Raw genomic sequence first — 18,436 nt, 5'->3', positions numbered from 1 at the left:
TTCACAAGCCCTGGTAATTAATGCTAATTACAGAGCAGCGACATGGGAAACATTTCTTCCCCAGGTGTCCTTCCAAAAATGGTTTTGTGCAGGTGTGGCAGCATCCTTCACTTGTCATTAGCGCTGCTCCGCCTGGGAGAAGGTGAAACCTTCGAGGGCTGGGGCTGTGGGAACGCTGTGACGGGGACAGGACAGTCCCCACAGCCCCGCGGGCGCCCGGCCTGGCTGCTGGCAGCTGGGCTTGGCTGCAGGGCAGGGCTCATGCAACCCCGGGTCAAGGCAATCCATGGGGAAAAAATACCCTCTGACCTCCCTGAGCAGCATGACTCCTCCTGGCAGCTGCTGGCAGAAAAATAAAACCATGGAGAAGGCGCTTGGAGTCCTTTTTAAATTTTTTTTTCTTGTGGCTTGGTTCTGCTGCCTGCATTGGAGGGACAATGACATCCCCCTAGGACCAAGGGCTCATGCTGAGAGGGGCTGAGCTTCTTTGAGGCTTGAAAAAGGCTGAAGTGGTTCAAAACCCCTTTTCATCTTTGTTTTTCTTCTCCTCACTGAGCTGCTCATGCTCGGCCCCCCCAGGTGTGCAGTGTTATAAATAAGGTAGGTGAGGGTGGGCTGGGAGAGCTGAGCTGCAGAGGCAGCTGGGGTGGGCTGGGGAAAGCCTCCCCTGCCCCAGGACATGCTGAGCATCTGCAGCGCTTGGGTGGTAGGAAATCTCTACTTCCCTTTATCTGCCTGGAGAAAGGAAGTCACAGGAGACACAAGTGGGCAAGGTGTGGAGGAAGGGACCACTTTGTGCTCTGTGGCCACAGCGACCCATGGCAGAAACCCTGGGCTGGACTGACAGTGGCAAAGAAGTGGGGTAGAGGTGAGGAAACTCTTTCCATGCAGACTGTGGTGTCTTAGTCCCTGGACCCTGATTTCATGTGATTTTTATGGAAGATTGAGCAGTGGGAGGCAGCTTGGAAGTGATGCAGGGATGCCAGGTGGTGGTGGTAGCATGACTTTAATGGTGACAATCAACCACCCTGGATGGCTGCAGGGATTGACAGCTCTGTTGGTGTCCCACAGCCCCATTTTGTTGTTTAAAATTGGTCTTTGAATTGTGGGATTTACATCTCCACCCAAGGATGGTCGTGTCCTATTTGCCTGAAGCTTGGGAATTTTGGAGCACAGGGAGATGAAGGGGTTGGTGCTTCCCTGTTTGATGAAGAAGAGCATAGCCCAGGCTGGAAACATATTTATTCAGGACTGGAAACAATGTCAGAAGACTTGGAAAAAGCTCCCAGAAGAGAATTAAATCCACCCAGAGCCAGTTTCCAGGCCATTTCCATGCTTCTCCCAGTCCAGGGGCTGTAGGTGCTGCAACTCCCTGTCCCCTGGCCAGGCGGGGTGGGGACCTTGTGACAGAGCGGGGCTGGCAGGCAGAGCCTCATTCCCACTGGGCTGGCGAGCTGGGAAACCGGTCCTGGCACAGGAGAAAGCCTCCTCCTCCCCAGGCTCAGTGGGGCTGTGACTGTCTGTGGGGTTCTTAAGTGATCATGACTTTGCTGAGCTGATTCCTTTTTGATGTGTGCAGACTTCTCCCTCTGACTTTCCCTTTGCAGTTTTCCCTGGCAGCAAGGGCAGCTGCTGTGAGTATCCCAATGGATGGGGCTTCTCCCAGGGCTCCATCCTCTCTCCTGTCTGAAGGTGGGGAGGAAAAGGGCCACGCCAACCCCAGTGCTCCTGTGTGCGAGCCAATTCCCCCAAGGATGGTTGCTTTAATGAGATGTCACAGCTAATGAGTCTGCTGGCAGTGTGCTCCTGGAGAAACGTGCTGGGAAATGGTAACGCAGCAAATCTCAGCTTTCCAGGCTCTGTCCCATCCCAAAGATGGGAATCCATGGCAGCAGCTGGGTGAAGGACCTTGTGCTCCAGCCCAGCACCAGCCAGGAGCAGCTTGCTGACAGCCCACTGCCTGCTCGCTATCAGGATGTGATTGGGCCAAGTGAAAGGAATAAATTCATCCCAAAAAAGTGGGGTGGCCAACAACCCAGCCAAAGCAAATATTGGGAGCTCCCAAATACACCAGGCACCAGTGCAGGGCTCATTAAGTGAGACTGGTGATTTATGGGAAGACATTTATGCTACTGGTGGGCTCCTCCTGCACTGTGAGACCCTCCTTGTCCACAGCCCAGAAAACAACATCAGGCTACCAGCAGATCTGGGGCTCTCCATTACAGCAGCTGGGCCTGAGAGGCACCTCAAAATCCCCCTGATGAGTGAGCATCCAAGTTCCCTCTATCCCAGCACATGGAGACTGGGGGAGCTCAGAAATGTTTTCACTGCTGAGCACGGAGAGTTCTCTTGGAAAGAATTTTTGCCCTGGAATCTGCTGGGAGTTAACCCACAAAAGTAACAATGGGAGGTTGGGGAGGGGGCTCCTGTCCCTCACTGTTCCTTGAGCTGATGCACAAGGGAGAGGGAATACAGAGAGCTTTTCTCTCCCTGTGCCTGCCTCAGGAGCAGGGATGCAGGATGAGCAGGGTGCAGGATGATCCAGAGCAGCCATTCCATAGGAGGGCACCCCCAGCACTTGCACAGGGCAGAGGAGGGAGGAGATCACTTCTGAGGTATATTCCTGGTGAATTTAGGCTTACAAAGCCATGGAGGGGGTGCAGGGCCTCAGCTGCTCTCTGGTTTCCGGTTTCTGCTGCCTCTTGCTCCAGCTGGTTACCGCAGACAGGGCCAGGTTTTGCCATTTAAGGCTGATTTCCCCAGGCTGGGCTGTGCTGAGAGCTGCCTGGGACGGTCCCTCGGCCACTCACTGTTAATTAAAACGTGTGCCCAGAGAGATGTGGCTCCTCTGGGGGAGGAGGGAGAACCCTCACCATCTCCCCGTCCCTTTGTCCCATGTCTTCATTCACCAATCTCCACGGCAGAGGGAAGAGCCAAGGGAAGGGGTGTGGGTTCATCTGTGATGGGCAGGACAAAACCTTTCCTGGTCCCAGAGGTGACAGTTCCAAGCAGAGGGCTCTGTCCCATTGATGCAGCCCTGAGCGAGGGACCCGAGCTGAGCAGTGCCAGGGTGGAGCTGGGACACCCTTTGCCCTGCCAGGACTGAGCCCAGGCTGTGCTGGGGCTGGAGCTGCCCCACACTCTGGGCTTCCTCATTCCTGCCACCACAGCTGGTTGCTTTTTTTCTTCCTCTTGCTTGCCCCCATCTGCTCCAAGCTCTTGCAAAACATGAGCAAGGGTTCCCAGAGAATGAGATGTGCTGTGCAGCCCTCTCACAGCCTTGGGCAGTGATCTGGGAACCAAAAGGGCTCCTGCAATGCCCCATAGGAAAATTACTCCCTGTTTTTTCTGCATGCTGCCTTGCCTCTTCTTTGGGCTGAGAAACCCCAAAGACAGTGGCCACTCTTTGTGTCCATCTGAGCCCCACCAGGGCCCTGGTGGCCTCTGTACCCACTTGGCTGCTCTGTGCTCCAGCAGTGCAGGAGCTCTGGAAGGCAGCTCTGCAACCCCACTGTGCTCTGGCTCTGGCATGGGGAAGGGAAGAGAGCAGGAATGGGGAAGATTTAACCCCATTTATCATTAAAGGCTGGAGGAGGGAGAGGTGTGTTCATACCCCACCCTGCTCATACCAGCAAAGGGTGCCTTGGGGACACCTGGGCCAGGGAGTCCCCAGGGCTGTGCCATTGCTCCAGTAAGTGCCACCTGCAGGTACTCGAGGTTCTAATGGCATTCAAGTGCATTTTTTAAATATTCTCAGAGCTGGTAACACTTCTGCTGCTCCAGAGGGGCTCAGTGCCTACCCAAGCACACGTCACCCACATGGGACAGCAGAGTGGCATCCCAGGGTGGCACAGGCACCTGAGAGAGCAGAGCTCTGCAGTCCTCCTCAGGAGCAGGAGGGAAGCTGACAACTCACTCAGCCACCTGAGTCCCACCACAATTTCTGTTTCTGGACCTTCGCCCCAAAGCCCACCTGTGGTGGAATGAAGATGGATGTGAGCTCCAGATCAGAGCAGGTGAGGAGGGAGCAGGGTACCTTAATGAGTCAGGGCAGTGACAGCCAGTGCCTGGCACCCAGGGCTTTAGTTTGCCTTTCTCCTGAGATCTTATCACCTGCCAGCAGGAATGTGTGAAATGAGCCAAACAAAGCACATGTGGAAATAGTGTCTCGAGTGAGGAATGGAAACTTTGGGGGCAATGGACTGGGAGAGAAATGAAATGAAAAGGGGGGTTTGTGCCTCTCCACCTGAGCTTTGTGGTGTGCTTTCCTCCCATGCCCAGTCTGTGTGTGAGTGCACTCAGGATGATATCAGAGGGATGATATATTTGCGAACTTGCTGGCTTGTTCCCAGGTTTGCTGCAGATCTCGATGTGAGCTGGACCAGAGGGGCTGGTTGGGAGGAGCACCACCCTGCAGAAAGCCTGTGCTCCCTCCTTCCCCACTGCCAGCCCATCGTGAGGGGCATCACCCCCCTGTGCCCAGCCATGTGGACCACAAACCAGCCTGGCACCAGACAAAAACCACCTGGCTCTCCTCCCCTGCACCTGCTCCCCGAGGTGGGGGCAGAGGGACGGTCACTGAACGTCAATTCTGCTGGCTCCGTGAAAGGGCTGAGAGCTGTGTAAGTGCTGAATCACCCCTGGAGGTTTATTTAAACTCGGAGGAGTGGATGGGGCATTGACTAGAGCAGGTCCCACTCCTCCCTCACCCTCTCCCCGCCTGGGGAGAGCCGCTTGCGTCACGCTCGGCACCGGCTGTGCAAACAGAGCTGGGGGCCAGCCCGGGCAGGGATGGGGCTGGGACAGGGCCCAGAGCAGTTCCTGGGTTCCTCTGCATCCCTCCTTCTAGGAATGGGCAAACCCTGCCTCGCCCATTCATTGCCTGAGCATCCCTGTGCCTGCAGGGACAGGAGCTGAGCAGGTCTGGGGTCACTGGAGGGGGGGATCCCCACCTTTGGGTGCACCCACAGCAGCACCAGCACAGCAGCCAGAGCCCTGTGACTTGCTGCTGGAGTAAAAGGGGGCTTGTGCCCCAAACCCAAGCCAGGATTATCTGCAGAGTCACAAGTGCTTTACATCACCTGGCATGGGTGGGAGAGTCACCCTGGCTGAGGGCAATGGCCATCCCTGCTCTCCCTGCCTCTGTTTCTCTCACAGAAAACAAAGGCATTATTATTCCCACTCTCTCCAAGGTAGGAGAGGTCACCTCAGTCAAAGGCTGGAAGCCCCTAGATGGAAAGTGCCATTAGCCTGGCAAAGATCAAAGCAAATTTCCCGGCATGCTTGGGTAGCCCAGGATCCGTTTCATTTCCTAGGTACTGTACAAGCAGAAAACTCCGTCCAGCTGCTCCCCTGCCTTTATCATCAGAGACCAAGAAAAATCAATTCTCCAAGTAATTAAGAAGCAGTTGAAAATGCAGTGTGTGGCTCGGCATAGTGCCATGTAACACCTGCGGGAGGGAACTGAACCCCAGGGAGCATCCTTGGGGGAAAGACCCCCTTGGAGGTGCATCAGAGCCAAGGGGCCACTCAGTAGCATGGGGGTGGCGTGAGTGGGCCCAGAGAGCTGAGATAGGCAGAAAAAACCCAGGGAGAATCAGCTTTTTCTCTTCCCCTTCTGTTTTTAGCTGGAGGAAATATCCCCTGAAACTGATGCCAAGCCTGGCTGGAGGGCTGCTCCGCCTGTCTCTGTCTCTGCAGGGAAGCTCCAGCACAGGATTCAGCTTACACCTGTCCCGTTGCTGAGGAAGAAGAGGACTCCAGAGATGGGCAGGGCAGGGCTGGGAGCCCGGCAGGCACAGCCTCAGGCTCTGGCTGTGCTGGTGTAATCTGTGCTGCAGAATGACCTTGGGCTGAAAACAATTCCACGCTCGGGCCTCGCACGCTGTTGTTATCAAGGTCAACCAAAACAGCCCTGGCAGCACGTTTAACTGGGGGAAGGGAGGGCTTTGCTCTGCTCTGGCCGGGCCAGCACAGCCCAGGGAGGGTGAGAGGGTGGCAGGGCTGGGGGGCACCTGGATGGGGCTGGGCAGAGGGTGCCAGTCTGGGCTGATGGATGCTGACCTGGCTGCTCGTACACCTTGGCCTCCTGCTGCCTGTGTGAGCTGGGGAACCCTGGGGCCAGCATCAGGATCTGGAAATGCTGGCACAGGGATCAGCTCAGGGATGCGCAGTGAAAGGGCTGGGGAAGGCATGGGGGCACAGAGAGATGTGGCTGGAGAAATAGGTGGAGAAAAATCTTCAACCCCTCCAGCAAAGTCCACTTCTCAGGGACAGCAGGCTGTAAACCAGGCACGTGTGCCCTGCCAGCACCTTGGCTACCTGGGCAGGGCTGGGCCCTTTCCAGCAGCCTCGGCAAAACCTGGCACAGGTTGTTTGTCTGTGCCTTGACAATGGAAAATGGGGGATTTATGCAGTTTTGCAGCCATGATACAATGTAATGATTTTCATTCCTTGTGAGCTCGATGCTCTCTTAGCCCATCTATGTGGATGCAGCAGATCGGGGGAGAGCACACTTGCACATGGAGGTCTGTGAAGGGAAAGGCTGTCTCTGGAAAATGACTGATAGATCGGAGAGAGCTCAAGGATCAATACAAAGGAGCAGAAACCTCGGGGAGGGGTGTATGGGAGTGGAGAATGATGCTTAAAGGGGGAGAGTCGAGCCTGCAGCTTGTCAGGGATGAGCTGGCATCAGGGATGCAACGCAGCGAGCCAGGAAAATGTCAGGGGCTGTTTTGCTTCAGGTTTAATGCTGAATACGTTCCCATAAAGGGAGAGGTGGGGGCTGCAGTGAGGCCCCCAAACATCTCCAAAGGGAGTGAAGGGCCTGGGGTTCCTGCTTCGATTTTACCTCCTGCAAATTCCTGTTAGACCTGATGCTGCAAGGAGAAAATTGAAAGAGGAAGGTGCTGAGATAGTCCCTGTGCCTGTGAAACAGGGGATGTGGTCAGCACCTTTCCTTCTTCCCCTTGGGGAGCGGGAAGGGAAAGGCAGTGCTTCGAAAAACCTCCATGATTTTTGTGCGAGGGTGATTCAAAGAGACCGTGGTGGTTTCAGAAGTTTCTACCTCTCTTCTCATTGTCACAACAGCAGGAGGGAGAAAAGGGAGGCCTGAGCACATGACACAGTGAGAGATGGAAAAGCTGGCGCTGAAGGGAATGTGCAGAAATCCGAGCCAAAACTCCAAGTCCAAAAATTCCCAGGATTATTTCCCCCCTTTGACCCTCCTCTCCCCAAAAGCGTGGCAGATGCCATCCCTGTGTGGGCACAGGGCTTCTGCAGCAGGGGAAGGGCTGGGAGCAGCGAGGGGAAAGCAGAGCTCACATGTTGTCCCACAAGTGCAGCGATTCAAGCCCAGCCATATCAGCTGGTGAAGGGCAGGAGGATCCTCCCTCAGATAGTTTTGTCCAGAGTCACCAAGGACGAGCAGGGAGAGAGGAAGCAAAACATGGGAACTTGGGAGCTTTGTGATGTCTGCCCGAAGGTAACACGACAGCCAGGAAGCTTTTTGCTTGGTTCCCCTTTCTCTCAGCTCTTGCAACATCCCAGAAGAGGATGGGAAGAGAGCCCCAGCCACGGCCAGGGAGGTGGCCTGGCCCTCACCCAGTGCTGGACATGGTGACTGGATGGTGGCTTTGCTGTCAAGGTGTCTTCAGCCCGGGAGGAAGTGATGGCAGCCAGCCATGTGCTGGAGGCCACATCCTGCCATCCCACCGAGGCCAGAGCTCGCTGCCCCTGAAGCCAGGAGGCAGGAGGCCGGCGCTGCTGCCCTCCGGATGCTGGCAGATTGATTGCCTTCTGATTCAGTCCAATAATCAAGACTAATTGCCTGGCAGTTCCCACCCTGCCTAATGGGCTGTCTCCCATGGTGGCTCCCCAGCCTGGCTCCACCCAGCCTGCTGGCAGGGATGCAGCAGGGCACAGCATCCCACCCATCTCCCGCGTGCCCCATCCACCTGCCCAAGACCCCCATGAGCCCTGGTGGCCTCTCCAGCTGGCCCTGACCTGGTGTTTCCCATCCCAAACCCATCACCCCAGTGGTACTCCTGGACTTTTTCCTGCTTTATCAGCACATTGGTGGACCACACTTCCCAGCTGCGAGGGCCATCAGCTCTACCCATGCCTTGTGGCTCCCCTTATTTGACGTATAATCTTCTAATTAATAATCAGCCTTTTCAAAGTGGAATGCAAACATTAATTAATTCCCCATGAGGCAGGTAATTAACAGCAATGACTCCCATTTTACTGCCAGGGAAGCTGTGAGAGAGAGATCTTGCATGATCCACGTTGAGGTGACAGAGGAATGACCGGGCAAAGGCAGCTCTGCTCCAGCCTGGCCCTGCAGGAACCCTGGGCAGGGTCCCCTTCCCCTGGGGGCTTCCTGTGGGGACTCTCCTGGGCCATCTCTTTATCACTGTGGCCATCTCCAGCGAGGAGGGGATGGCATAATCCCAAAGTGGCCTGGCAGGACACGTCCATCACTGCGGCCATCTCCACATGGTGGGGATGGCCTGGTCCCAAAGTGGCCTGGCAGGACACCAGGGCCACCTCTGCCCTGTGGGATGAGGCATGGCCCTGGGGTGGCTCAGAAGATCCCACAGGTCTCCTGTCCTTCTGCAGCTCCCTCTCCAAAGCACCCACCTGGGCGCAGCTGTGGTGTTGAATTTTGGGGCACTCCTGGGGAAGGGGGTGCCATCCAAAGGAAAAGGGTTTCTCTTGTATTCCCCTCCATGCCTGGTGTCCTGTTGCCTCCCATCCTCCCTGGAAATTGCAAATCTCCATCTCAACAAGCTTTTGCAGGTTCCTCCTGCTGCTCTGCTCCTTTGTTCATCCCACAGCAGGAGTAATGAAGGGGGGGAGGAATGCCTGGGTCCCCTCCAGTGTGACCCACATGGGCAGCTTGAGGAGGGAGCCCCATCCTCATCCTCACCCTCATCCTCACTGTGATCTCTGCAGCTCCCTGATGACAAAGAGCTTGCTGGCGTGGCCTGCAAGACCTTGACTGCATGCCTGACTCCTGCCTCTATGATGCTGGACAAGGGCTATCCCATGGAGAACAGGCATTTTGCCATTTTGAGCCTTTTTTTTTTTCCCCAGAGATTTTTTTTTTGTACCTGTCACTACAGTTTTCAAACGGCTGAGATTACACACCCAAGGTCCCCACGCTGAAGTCTGTGCGCTTCCAGCCGGCAACAGATTGCGAGTGGCTGCTGCTACTTTACTTACAGGACTGCTTAATTAACTTGATTAATCAGCCCGTGCTCGCACAACACTCTGGAGACGCAAAGCCCTCTGGTTGCTGCTGCCTGCTGCTCTGCGGCCGCTGCCCTGCCCTTTATTCCCCACCAGTGCCGGATGGTCACAGGCAAGAAGGGAATTGCAGAAAGAAGGGAATTGCAGAAAGGCAGCCTGGGCTGGAGCAGCCACGTCTCCTACTCCAGCAAGGTTTGGATCAGAAGACAGAAACAAATATTGCTCAAATGTGACCAAACCACTGGTGCCGTGGTGTGCCCTGCCAGCTCAGGGCAGGACGGACAGCGGTGACCAGGGCTCCCTGCTTGCCTCGATGCCCGAGTCGGAGCCAGCGGAGCGCTCCCCTCTCCCGGGTGCCGCTGCCACCGTAGGCACACGGGCTTTAGCGGTGCCCGGCGGCGCTCCCGGCCGCCCGGGCGGGTCCAAGGGCCGCGGCCCGGTGCCGGCCGGCCGGAGCCCGTCGCCGCCGCTTGCTGACATCAGCAGTGAACTTGGCCCCGCTCGTCCCGCTCCCGCCCGGGGTCACCGGTGCCCGCCCGGCCCCGGCCTGCAGGTGACGGGCTCTCCACGTGCCCCGCGCCGGGCACGGCCGGGGCGAGCGGCACCGCGCCCCGCGGACCCCCTGCCCTGAGGGGCCGCACCGCCCGGCTCCCACAGACACGGGCGGCGAACCGCGCGGGCCCCCACGCGCGGGGCTTTGTGTGAGGGCTGGTGTGGAGGGGGGGCTGCACGGGGCACCGGAGCACGGCGGAGCGGCAGGGCAGGGCAGGGCCCGGTCCCCACGGCAGCGCGGGGACAGCGGGGGCCGCTCCCCCGCCTCAGCCCCAGCCCCGCTCGCTTCCCCCCCACCCCAATATTTTCCCCCCTGTCGGGGCGGCGGGGCGGGGCGCGGCTCGGGGGGCGTGGCCAGGCGTGGCCAATCGGAGCGGCGCGCTCCGAAAGTTTCCTTTTATGGCGAGGCGGCGGCGGCGGCGGCCCGATATAAAGCGCGCGCGGGCGGCGGGCGGGAGCCGCCGCGAGCTCTGCCTGCCCTCACCGCGCGCGCGCCCCGCTCCCGCCGCCGCCTCGCGCCCGCTCCGACCGCGCCAACTCCCCAAAGGTGAGAGCGGCACCGCGACAACGGGGGATAGCGCGGTCGTAATATTAATGAGGGCGTTAATGAGCTGCTGTTGTTGTGGGTCTCGGTGCGATCGGGGTTGTGCGGCACGGCGCGCCCTTTGTGCGCTGGCGGGGTGGCGGCCCCGTAGCGCGCCGCCGCGTTTTGAGGGGTAGGGACGCGCTCGCGGTTTAAGGCCGGTTTCGGGGGTGAGGCTTGCCGAGGGGCGTCGCGCCCCTTCCACCCGTGGGGCTAATCCGCGCCGTAAGAGGATTGCTGGTGCGGACGGGGGGAGCGGGCGGCGCGGCCGCTGTGGCCGGGCGCGGACGGCGGGCGCGGGGCTTTGTGCGTTCCGCGGAGCCGCCCGTGCCGGGGCCGGGGCCCGGGGGCGTTGTCCCCCGCGAGGAGGGGCGCGGCGCCCCCGCCTCGCACATACGAATAGTCGTGCTGGCTTGCGGGGAGGGGGCGGCACCCCTGCACGGGGCGAGGCTTTGGTCGGAACAATGCGGGGTTGGGGGGCGCAGGGGGGACCCCCCGTGTGCCCGGAGCGCAGGTGCAGGCGGGCTGCCCGCTCCGACTACACTTCCCAGGCTGCCCGTGCGGGGCGGCACATGTGCGGCAGCCGCTGCCGCCCCCCCGCCGCCGGATTACACCGGAGCCGCCGGGGCTGAGCCTGGGCGGGCGGCAATTGCATAAGGCGCTGGCTCTAATCCCGCCCGTGGTGCCGGCGGTCGATGGGGCAGAGCCCCGGTCACGCTTGGCTGGTGAACTGGGTGTGGTGGCAGCGCTTGTCCCGCTGCGGTTCCTTTACAGGATGGTTGAGGCTTTGGGACTGTGCACAGGGGTCGAATTCTGGCTGTGCCTGGTTCACGGCGGGCACCGGGCGTGACCCCCTCGGCTGGGTGGGCGCGCCGAGCCCCGCTGGCTGGCACATGGCGGGGCTCTGAGAGACAGAGCACCGGGCGTGACCGGCGGGGCTGCGCGGAGGTGCTGAGCCCCGCCGGCCGGCTCGAGGTGGGGCACCGGGCGTGACCGGCGGGGCTGTGCGGAGGCACCGGGGACGCGGCGGGGCGCTGGGGTGTGGCGGCCACGCCCGCCCGCTCCGGGGAGTGGCCGCCGCCGTCCCCCCGGCAGCCGGTGGCGGGCGAGGCGCGGCGCGCTCCATCCATTGCCTTTTATGGTAATAATGCGAGAGGGCGCAGGGACTTCCTTTGTCCCAAATCCGCGCAGTGCCGAAATCTGGGAGGCGTCGCCCCCTCTAGCGGGCGCCGGGCGAAGCGGAGCGGCGCCGGCAGGAAGGAAATGGGTGGGGAAGGGCCTTGGCGGCATCGCCTGCGCTTCCCGCCATCGCCTTCCCTTCCCGCCCGCCGCCGCGGGACGGGGCTCGGCGTGTGAGCGGGGATGCTCATGGCTCCTTCTCTCCTCTCCTCCCGCAGCCAGCCATGGATGACGATATTGCCGCGCTCGTTGTTGACAATGGTTCCGGTATGTGCAAGGCCGGTTTCGCCGGGGATGATGCTCCCCGTGCTGTCTTCCCATCCATCGTGGGCCGCCCCAGACATCAGGTAGGTGGCTGGTTGTGCTTGTTGTCTAACAAAAGAGGGGAGTGTTAGGTGGAAGTGATTCTCCTAGAGTTAAGAAGCCCTTTTATTTGGCTTTGTGCCTTGAGAGGCCTGTGTAGTGCAGCACAGCTGGTGGGGAGTGAGCCTCCTGCAGAGCCTTTGTGCACCGTGTACAGGGCAGCTGACTGTATGTCCTGCCTGATAGAGAGGTGACAGTAATTGGAGACTTAGCTTTGGGAGTTGTCCACTCTTCAGCTGTACTTACCACATGGTCTTTGTTCTGCAGGGTGTGATGGTTGGTATGGGTCAGAAAGACAGCTATGTTGGTGATGAAGCCCAGAGCAAAAGAGGTATCCTGACCCTGAAGTACCCCATTGAACACGGTATTGTCACCAACTGGGATGACATGGAGAAGATCTGGCATCACACTTTCTACAACGAGCTGAGAGTAGCCCCTGAGGAGCACCCTGTGCTGCTCACAGAGGCTCCCCTGAACCCCAAAGCCAACAGAGAGAAGATGACACAGGTGTGTAGAACTCTGCATCTTGGACTACAGCAGAAAATTGCTGCAGGCCAGCTCTCCTCTTTCATGTTGTACTCTCTCCTCCTTCACCACTATTCTCCCTTTTTGCCATCTTTACAGGGTTTTCCTTTCCTGACCTGAGTCTCCTCTTTGCTGGACCTGTACAGGTTTTGTTTGCTCTTCTAAGCTGGCTTTCTCTGAGACTGAACTAGCAACTTGTCTAACTGCTGTTTCTGACTAGGCACACTAATCCATTTACACCCTTGAGTGACTGTACCGTAGCTTACTTGGCATTTGTTTATTCCTTGCTGTGATATGCAGATGAGTCTGTGGCAGTGGTGTTCCTGCTCAGGCTGTGATCTGGCAGGTGTGGGTGGGGACCAGGTGAGATAAGCATGGACTTTGAGGGGAAGTGTAGGGAAGCCTCTTATCTAGGGGCAAAAGTAAGACCATTTGCATGGACTTGGTATAGCAAGAACCCTGTGTTTTGCTGTTAACTCAACCCCTCTTTTTCTCTCCCTAGATCATGTTTGAGACCTTCAACACCCCAGCCATGTATGTAGCCATCCAGGCTGTGCTGTCCCTGTATGCCTCTGGTCGTACCACTGGTATCGTGATGGACTCTGGTGATGGTGTTACCCACACTGTGCCCATCTACGAAGGCTATGCCCTCCCCCATGCCATCCTCCGTCTGGATCTGGCTGGCCGTGACCTGACGGACTACCTCATGAAGATCCTGACAGAGAGAGGCTACAGCTTCACCACCACAGCCGAGAGGGAAATCGTGCGTGACATCAAGGAGAAGCTGTGCTACGTCGCCCTGGATTTCGAGCAGGAGATGGCCACAGCTGCCTCTAGCTCCTCTCTGGAGAAGAGCTATGAACTCCCTGATGGCCAGGTCATCACCATTGGCAATGAGAGGTTCAGGTGCCCTGAGGCCCTGTTCCAGCCATCTTTCCTGGGTAAGTCCAACATCTTTAGGATACTCTGTTGCCCCTTAATTTTCTTTCTGTGAAGGGTGACTTGGGAGACCATGACAGTGGTGTACCATATTTTACTGCTGCCCACCAGTCAGCCTCACTTCCTACACAGCTTAAAGCTGTTGGAGGGGCTTGGGTCAGTAGAGCCAGAGGTTGAGTCTGTCCCAGCCATGGCTCTGTAGTGCCTTCCTGCTGAAAGGACTGCTGGTCTCTTGGTTGCCTGGTATCCTCTGGGGCTTCCTTGACTTTGTCTGAGCCCTTGTTGACTTGAAACTTCTGTTTCTTCACAGGTATGGAGTCCTGTGGTATCCATGAAACTACCTTCAACTCCATCATGAAGTGTGATGTGGATATCCGTAAGGACCTGTATGCCAACACAGTGCTGTCTGGTGGTACCACAATGTACCCTGGCATTGCTGACAGGATGCAGAAGGAGATCACAGCCCTGGCACCCAGCACAATGAAAATCAAGGTAGGATGGAGTTGGGGGAACATCTCAGCACCTGTTTTGGGCTGAAATAAGCAGCATGTGAGGAATGCTGGAATCGTGCTGCAGAAGATGGAAGCCATGTCTGTCTGGTACAGCCTTAATGGCCTTGGGCTGGACAGGTGGCACCCACCCAACTGCATGAATAATGGGATTAGAGTAAAAACCTCCTGCGAAGGAGGGAGGTGGGTGTGTGAGGTTGTGTCTTGATCCTGTTTGGACTCCATGGTATCTTAGCCAAGGTTAGATAAGGGAATTAGGCAGCTCCATCTCGCAGGGCCGTGCGTGGGCTGTGAGCGTAGCGCGATGCTGTGTCTGACTGGTTCCTCCTCTTCCCTGCAGATCATTGCCCCACCTGAGCGCAAATACTCTGTCTGGATCGGAGGCTCCATCCTGGCCTCCCTGTCCACCTTCCAGCAGATGTGGATCAGCAAGCAGGAGTACGATGAATCCGGACCCTCCATTGTCCACCGCAAATGCTTCTAAACCGGACTGTTTCCAACACCCACACCCTTGTGATGAAACGAAACCCATAAATGCGCATAAAACAAGACGAGATTGGCATGGCTTTATTTGTTTTTTTTTTGGCGCTTGACTCAGGATTAAAAAACTGGAACGGTGAAGGTGTCAGCAGCAGTCTTAAAATGAAACATGTCGGAGCGAACGCCCCCAAAGTTCTACAATGCATCTGAGGACTTTGATTGTACATTTCTTTGGTTTTTTTAATAGTCATTCCAAATATTATAATGCATTGTTACAGGAAGTTACTCGCCTCTGTGAAGGCAAAGCCCAGCTCGGAGGGAGTCCACCAGTTACAGCTGGTGTTAGGTTCTAATTGCTTGTCTGTAAATTATGTAACCCGACAAGTGTCTTTTTGTATCTTTCCGCCTTAAAACAAAACACACTTGATCCTTTTTCTCTTCGATTTGTCAAGCAAGCAGCCTGTGTTCCCCAGTGATAGATGTGAATGAAGGCTTTACAGTCCCCCACAGGGTCTAGAAGTGGTGCCAGTATGTGGGGGAGGGAGGGGCTACCTGTACACTGACTTAAGACCAGTTGAAATAAAAGTGCACACCATAGAGGCTTGACTGGTGTTGGTTGTTCATTTTCTTTTTTCTCATTCCATTTTTTGACAGTTGCTGCTGCGGGGATCTCGCCCTGCCAGGCTGCACAGCTCTGCTATCAGGCTGGGGGGATGCTGGTGCTTTGGGGCACAAGGCAGATGGCTCTGGGTGATAGGGGAGGGGTAGACCTGGGCCTGCCAAACCTGTGGGTCTCCAGGGTTGCTGTGGGCTGGAGTTCTCCAGATACTGCTGGAGGAGCTGGGCTTAGTGGGGCATTCACCTGCACCTTCCCAAGTGTTGCTCAGTGTGTCTCCCTCCCTCCTCAGTGTTCTATGTCTCATGCTGGACTGATGGAAGCAAATGGGGAAGCTGATCCCATAACAAAGCCAAAACAGCTGCCTTCTCCCTCCACCAAGGCTCCTTTGACTAGTCTGCAGCTCTACATGGGGCAGTGTCCCTGCTTCTCCCTGCTCCAGGTGTCAGAGCTTGCCTGTCCTGCTCCCCGTTTGCCTGGGTTCAGGATGGGGGACTCACCCTGGCAGTGTGCTGGCTGGCTGGGTGGAGCAGCTTTCAGGTGGAAGCAAGAGAAAGTCCTGTGAAGTGGAAAGACTTCAGAGAACAAGGCGACTGGAGTGTTACACGGGTGGGGCTGGGAAAAGTGCAGGGAGGAAGGAGGAAGCTTTGGCAGGGTGAGTGACACAGCTCCAGTGCGGTACCTGCTTCCAGCCCAGCCTTTGCCAGGAAGGTTTTGAGCTTACTGACACTGTACCCATCCTTTGAGCTTCCAAACCCTCTGCGAAGCTTCAGCCTCGTTTGATCAGCTTTGCTGGTTTTGTGGAAAAGAACAGGGGTGACCCTCACAAAGCCGGGACCCTTTTGGGTACAACAATGTCCACAAGTCCCCAGAGCTGGAGTCACACCTGTGGAAAGGAGACAGAAGATTGAGGCTGTTGGGTCAGGAAGCAGGAAAAGCTGAGCCAGGTAACACTGTTGCCAGCTCCTGGAGACCAGACCTGGGAGCGTATTCAGCAGTGAAGCTTCCCAAGGCTCTGCCACCCTCGCCTGCCTTTGAAGAGCTAATGTCTGTGATTGTGTCATGCTCGAAGCAGATGAAAGGTGGGGAACAGGCTCTAGTTCCTCTTTAATCCTCTGCCTGGCCTGCTCCTGCTCTGGCATCGTACCCTACTCGGGGTGGACCTGCCGGTTTCTGCCCTTCATCTCCCCAGGCTCGCTCCTGGGTGCAGTGGGAGCCTGGCAGGGCAGGAGGTGCAGACGCTGGGCTGAGCTGATGAGTACTGGAAGCACCAGTTTGCAAGAGAGGAGGTGAAACTGGTTGGAGTAAGGCCCAAGCTGGGTTTGTAACCCGAGGTCTTGGGGAAATGGGGTGAGGAGGAGGCAATGGCAGCTCCTGGGGAGGGAGCGGGGTAGGAAAAAGGCCAGCAGCCAAGAAGAGATGACAGCAATAGGGAAATGGGGCGCCTTTCTTCAGCCTCTTCTGAAATGGTCACTGATCACTGTGGGAAAATGTACTGAGACACAAAGAACAGAAGAAACTGGTGGTGGTGAGAAACCAGTGAGCAGCAAAATGCCCAGGGCTGAGGGCAGCTCAGGTGAGCAGAGGTGTGGGCACAGGGAGACTGGTGCAGAGCTGCTGGACACAGAGCAGTCGGGATGATTTTCATGCTCCACAGCCAATGGAGGTACGCTGTTAATTAACACTTGACAGGGCTTTTTCTCCTTTCTTCCCATTTCACTTGCTGTTTTGGGTAAATAGCCCCTCAGTAAAGTGAGGCTGAGCCTTCCACAGCCCTTCCCGATGCCTGTCCAGCGTGAGACGTGGTGTGCACAGCCATGCTGCAGGCTGCTCCAGCAAGGCTCCATTTATCCCTCCTCTGGGCCATTACATGCTGGAGAAAAGAATGTGGTGCCGGGCAGGGACAACTGCAAGCATTACTCACTGCTCCCAACTGCAGCGAGCACGGGGGAGACCGGAGTGGTTTCCTGTCCAGAATGTTGAGTGCTGGAAGAGAGGGGATTTTTTTAAGCACAGTTTCTCTGCCATGGAGTTTCACAGGGCTCAATTCACCCCTCACTGATTCACAGAGGTGGGGAAATGCTGAGAGGCCTGTCAGGGAGGTCAGCAGAGGAGCCATGTCCTGGCTTTGTTAGACTCAAAGGAGAAATTGTGTAGAGAATAATCAGCGATCTATCACCTCCTCTTCTTCAGCACACAAATAGCCAGGGGTTGTGGGGGGACCAGAAGCTTTAATATGTCCACCCACGGGCCAGGCTGAGCGTGTCCCCCTGTCTGGCTCAGCCATGGTGATGTTCCAGGATTCCTCCGGCTGCAGAGACGGCAGGACTTGGCTCTAGATCCTTCCAAGGCACCCAGCCCTTTCCTACCTCCCCGGAGCTGCCCCGGGAGAGATGGCTCAGCTCAAGAGAGCTGAGCAAACATGTTTTACACCCTTTCTTCCCTCAGAGTTCCCAACTTTCCCTCCTGCTGGAGACAGTCGCTGGCACTTCACCTGCAATTAGCTGGTGACCTGGAAAGTCACCTCACTGAGCTGCTTATGGAATCAAGCCACCGCCGGGAATTAGTGATGTCCTTGGCAAAGGAGATGGCTGCAGCTCTCGGGATTTAGCCCTGAAGGGCCTCATTGTCTCTCAGCTGTGTCAGGGACAGTTGACCAGAAACGGTCCCTGGATGGGGAGGGTCCTGTTCTCTCGTTGGTGAGCATGTGCTCCTCCAGGAGAGGTGCCAGCTGGCTGTGTGGAAAAACCCCAGGGAATCTCAGGGCATTCAAACTAAACTGGCCTCCTTGCAGGAGTCCCCTTGGAGGATGCAAAGCACCAGCTTTAGAAAATGGCCATTCCAAGGCACCCATTCAGGGATGGGTCTGTGGTATTGGCTGTGCTCAGAATAAGCAGTCCTGGTCTCTGAAGTCGTTCTTTGCAGGACTGTTGACCTGGAGCCTGCCCTGACTTGCATTATACCCAGCTGTAATCCACTTTAGCAGGCCTTACAGTATTAAACCATATCAGGGATTGAGAATCACTTCCAGCAGTGGAGCTAGCAATCCACCCAAGCATACCAAGTGCTGTGGCTGCTACAGCCCAGCTGGGCTTTAGTCAAGCTGACAAAATGATATTCAGGCTGTATCAGTCTTAAGAAGAATCAGAGGAGAGAACTGAGACAAGACTTTCCAGAGGAAAAAACATAAAATCCCCAGCACAGACTGGCCTTGAACGTTAAGATATTTTGTTTTAAAATACCTTGATAGTGGTATTAATTTGTTTGCCCTTCTGGACTGGGACAGCATGATATGTGCCTTGCCTTGTTTGGGCTAGGAAAATGTGTATTGGTTGTAAGATGAACAAAGTCTACCCACATGAAGAGCATTCCTGAAGTGAGGCACAGCAAGGAGGGTTTCCTCTATCACTGTCTGGCCACCTCCCAGGGCCTCAAAGA

At 56.7% G+C, this 18,436-nt stretch overlaps 1 protein-coding gene and 1 long non-coding RNA gene across 2 annotated transcripts; both read left to right on the top strand.

The window, feature by feature from the left end:
• Positions 1–328: 328 nt before the first annotated feature.
• Positions 329–5,938, top strand: LOC135281499 (uncharacterized). Its single transcript, XR_010348112.1, has 3 exons — positions 329–868; positions 3,758–4,622; positions 5,628–5,938. It is a non-coding gene; the product is annotated as an uncharacterized LOC135281499 (long non-coding RNA).
• Positions 5,939–10,215: 4,277 nt separating this feature from the next.
• ACTB (actin beta) lies at positions 10,216–14,988 on the top strand. The gene is made up of 6 exons (XM_064390428.1): positions 10,216–10,351; positions 11,785–11,913; positions 12,197–12,436; positions 12,957–13,395; positions 13,704–13,885; positions 14,243–14,988. The coding sequence occupies exons 2-6, from the start codon at positions 11,791–11,793 to the stop codon at positions 14,384–14,386; spliced, it is 1,128 nt and encodes a 375-aa protein (XP_064246498.1). The 5' UTR covers positions 10,216–10,351; positions 11,785–11,790; the 3' UTR covers positions 14,387–14,988.
• Positions 14,989–18,436: the final 3,448 nt, after the last annotated feature.

The sequence above is a fragment of the Passer domesticus genome, chromosome 15, assembly GCF_036417665.1.
Source record: "Passer domesticus isolate bPasDom1 chromosome 15, bPasDom1.hap1, whole genome shotgun sequence".
NCBI classification, from domain to species: domain Eukaryota; kingdom Metazoa; phylum Chordata; class Aves; order Passeriformes; family Passeridae; genus Passer; species Passer domesticus.
Note: the sequence above shows the minus strand (reverse complement) of the source record. Positions and strands in the feature narration are given on the sequence as shown.

Excerpts from the sequence above, each read along its gene's own strand:
- ACTB (XM_064390428.1), top strand. The coding sequence starts at position 11,791 with ATGGATGACGATATTGCCGCGCTCGTTGTTGACAATGGTTCCGGTATG. Across the intron at positions 13,396-13,703 it reads GTTCCAGCCATCTTTCCTGG|GTATGGAGTCCTGTGGTATC; the intron begins GTAAGTCCAACA and ends GTTTCTTCACAG. Across the intron at positions 13,886-14,242 it reads CCAGCACAATGAAAATCAAG|ATCATTGCCCCACCTGAGCG; the intron begins GTAGGATGGAGT and ends TCTTCCCTGCAG.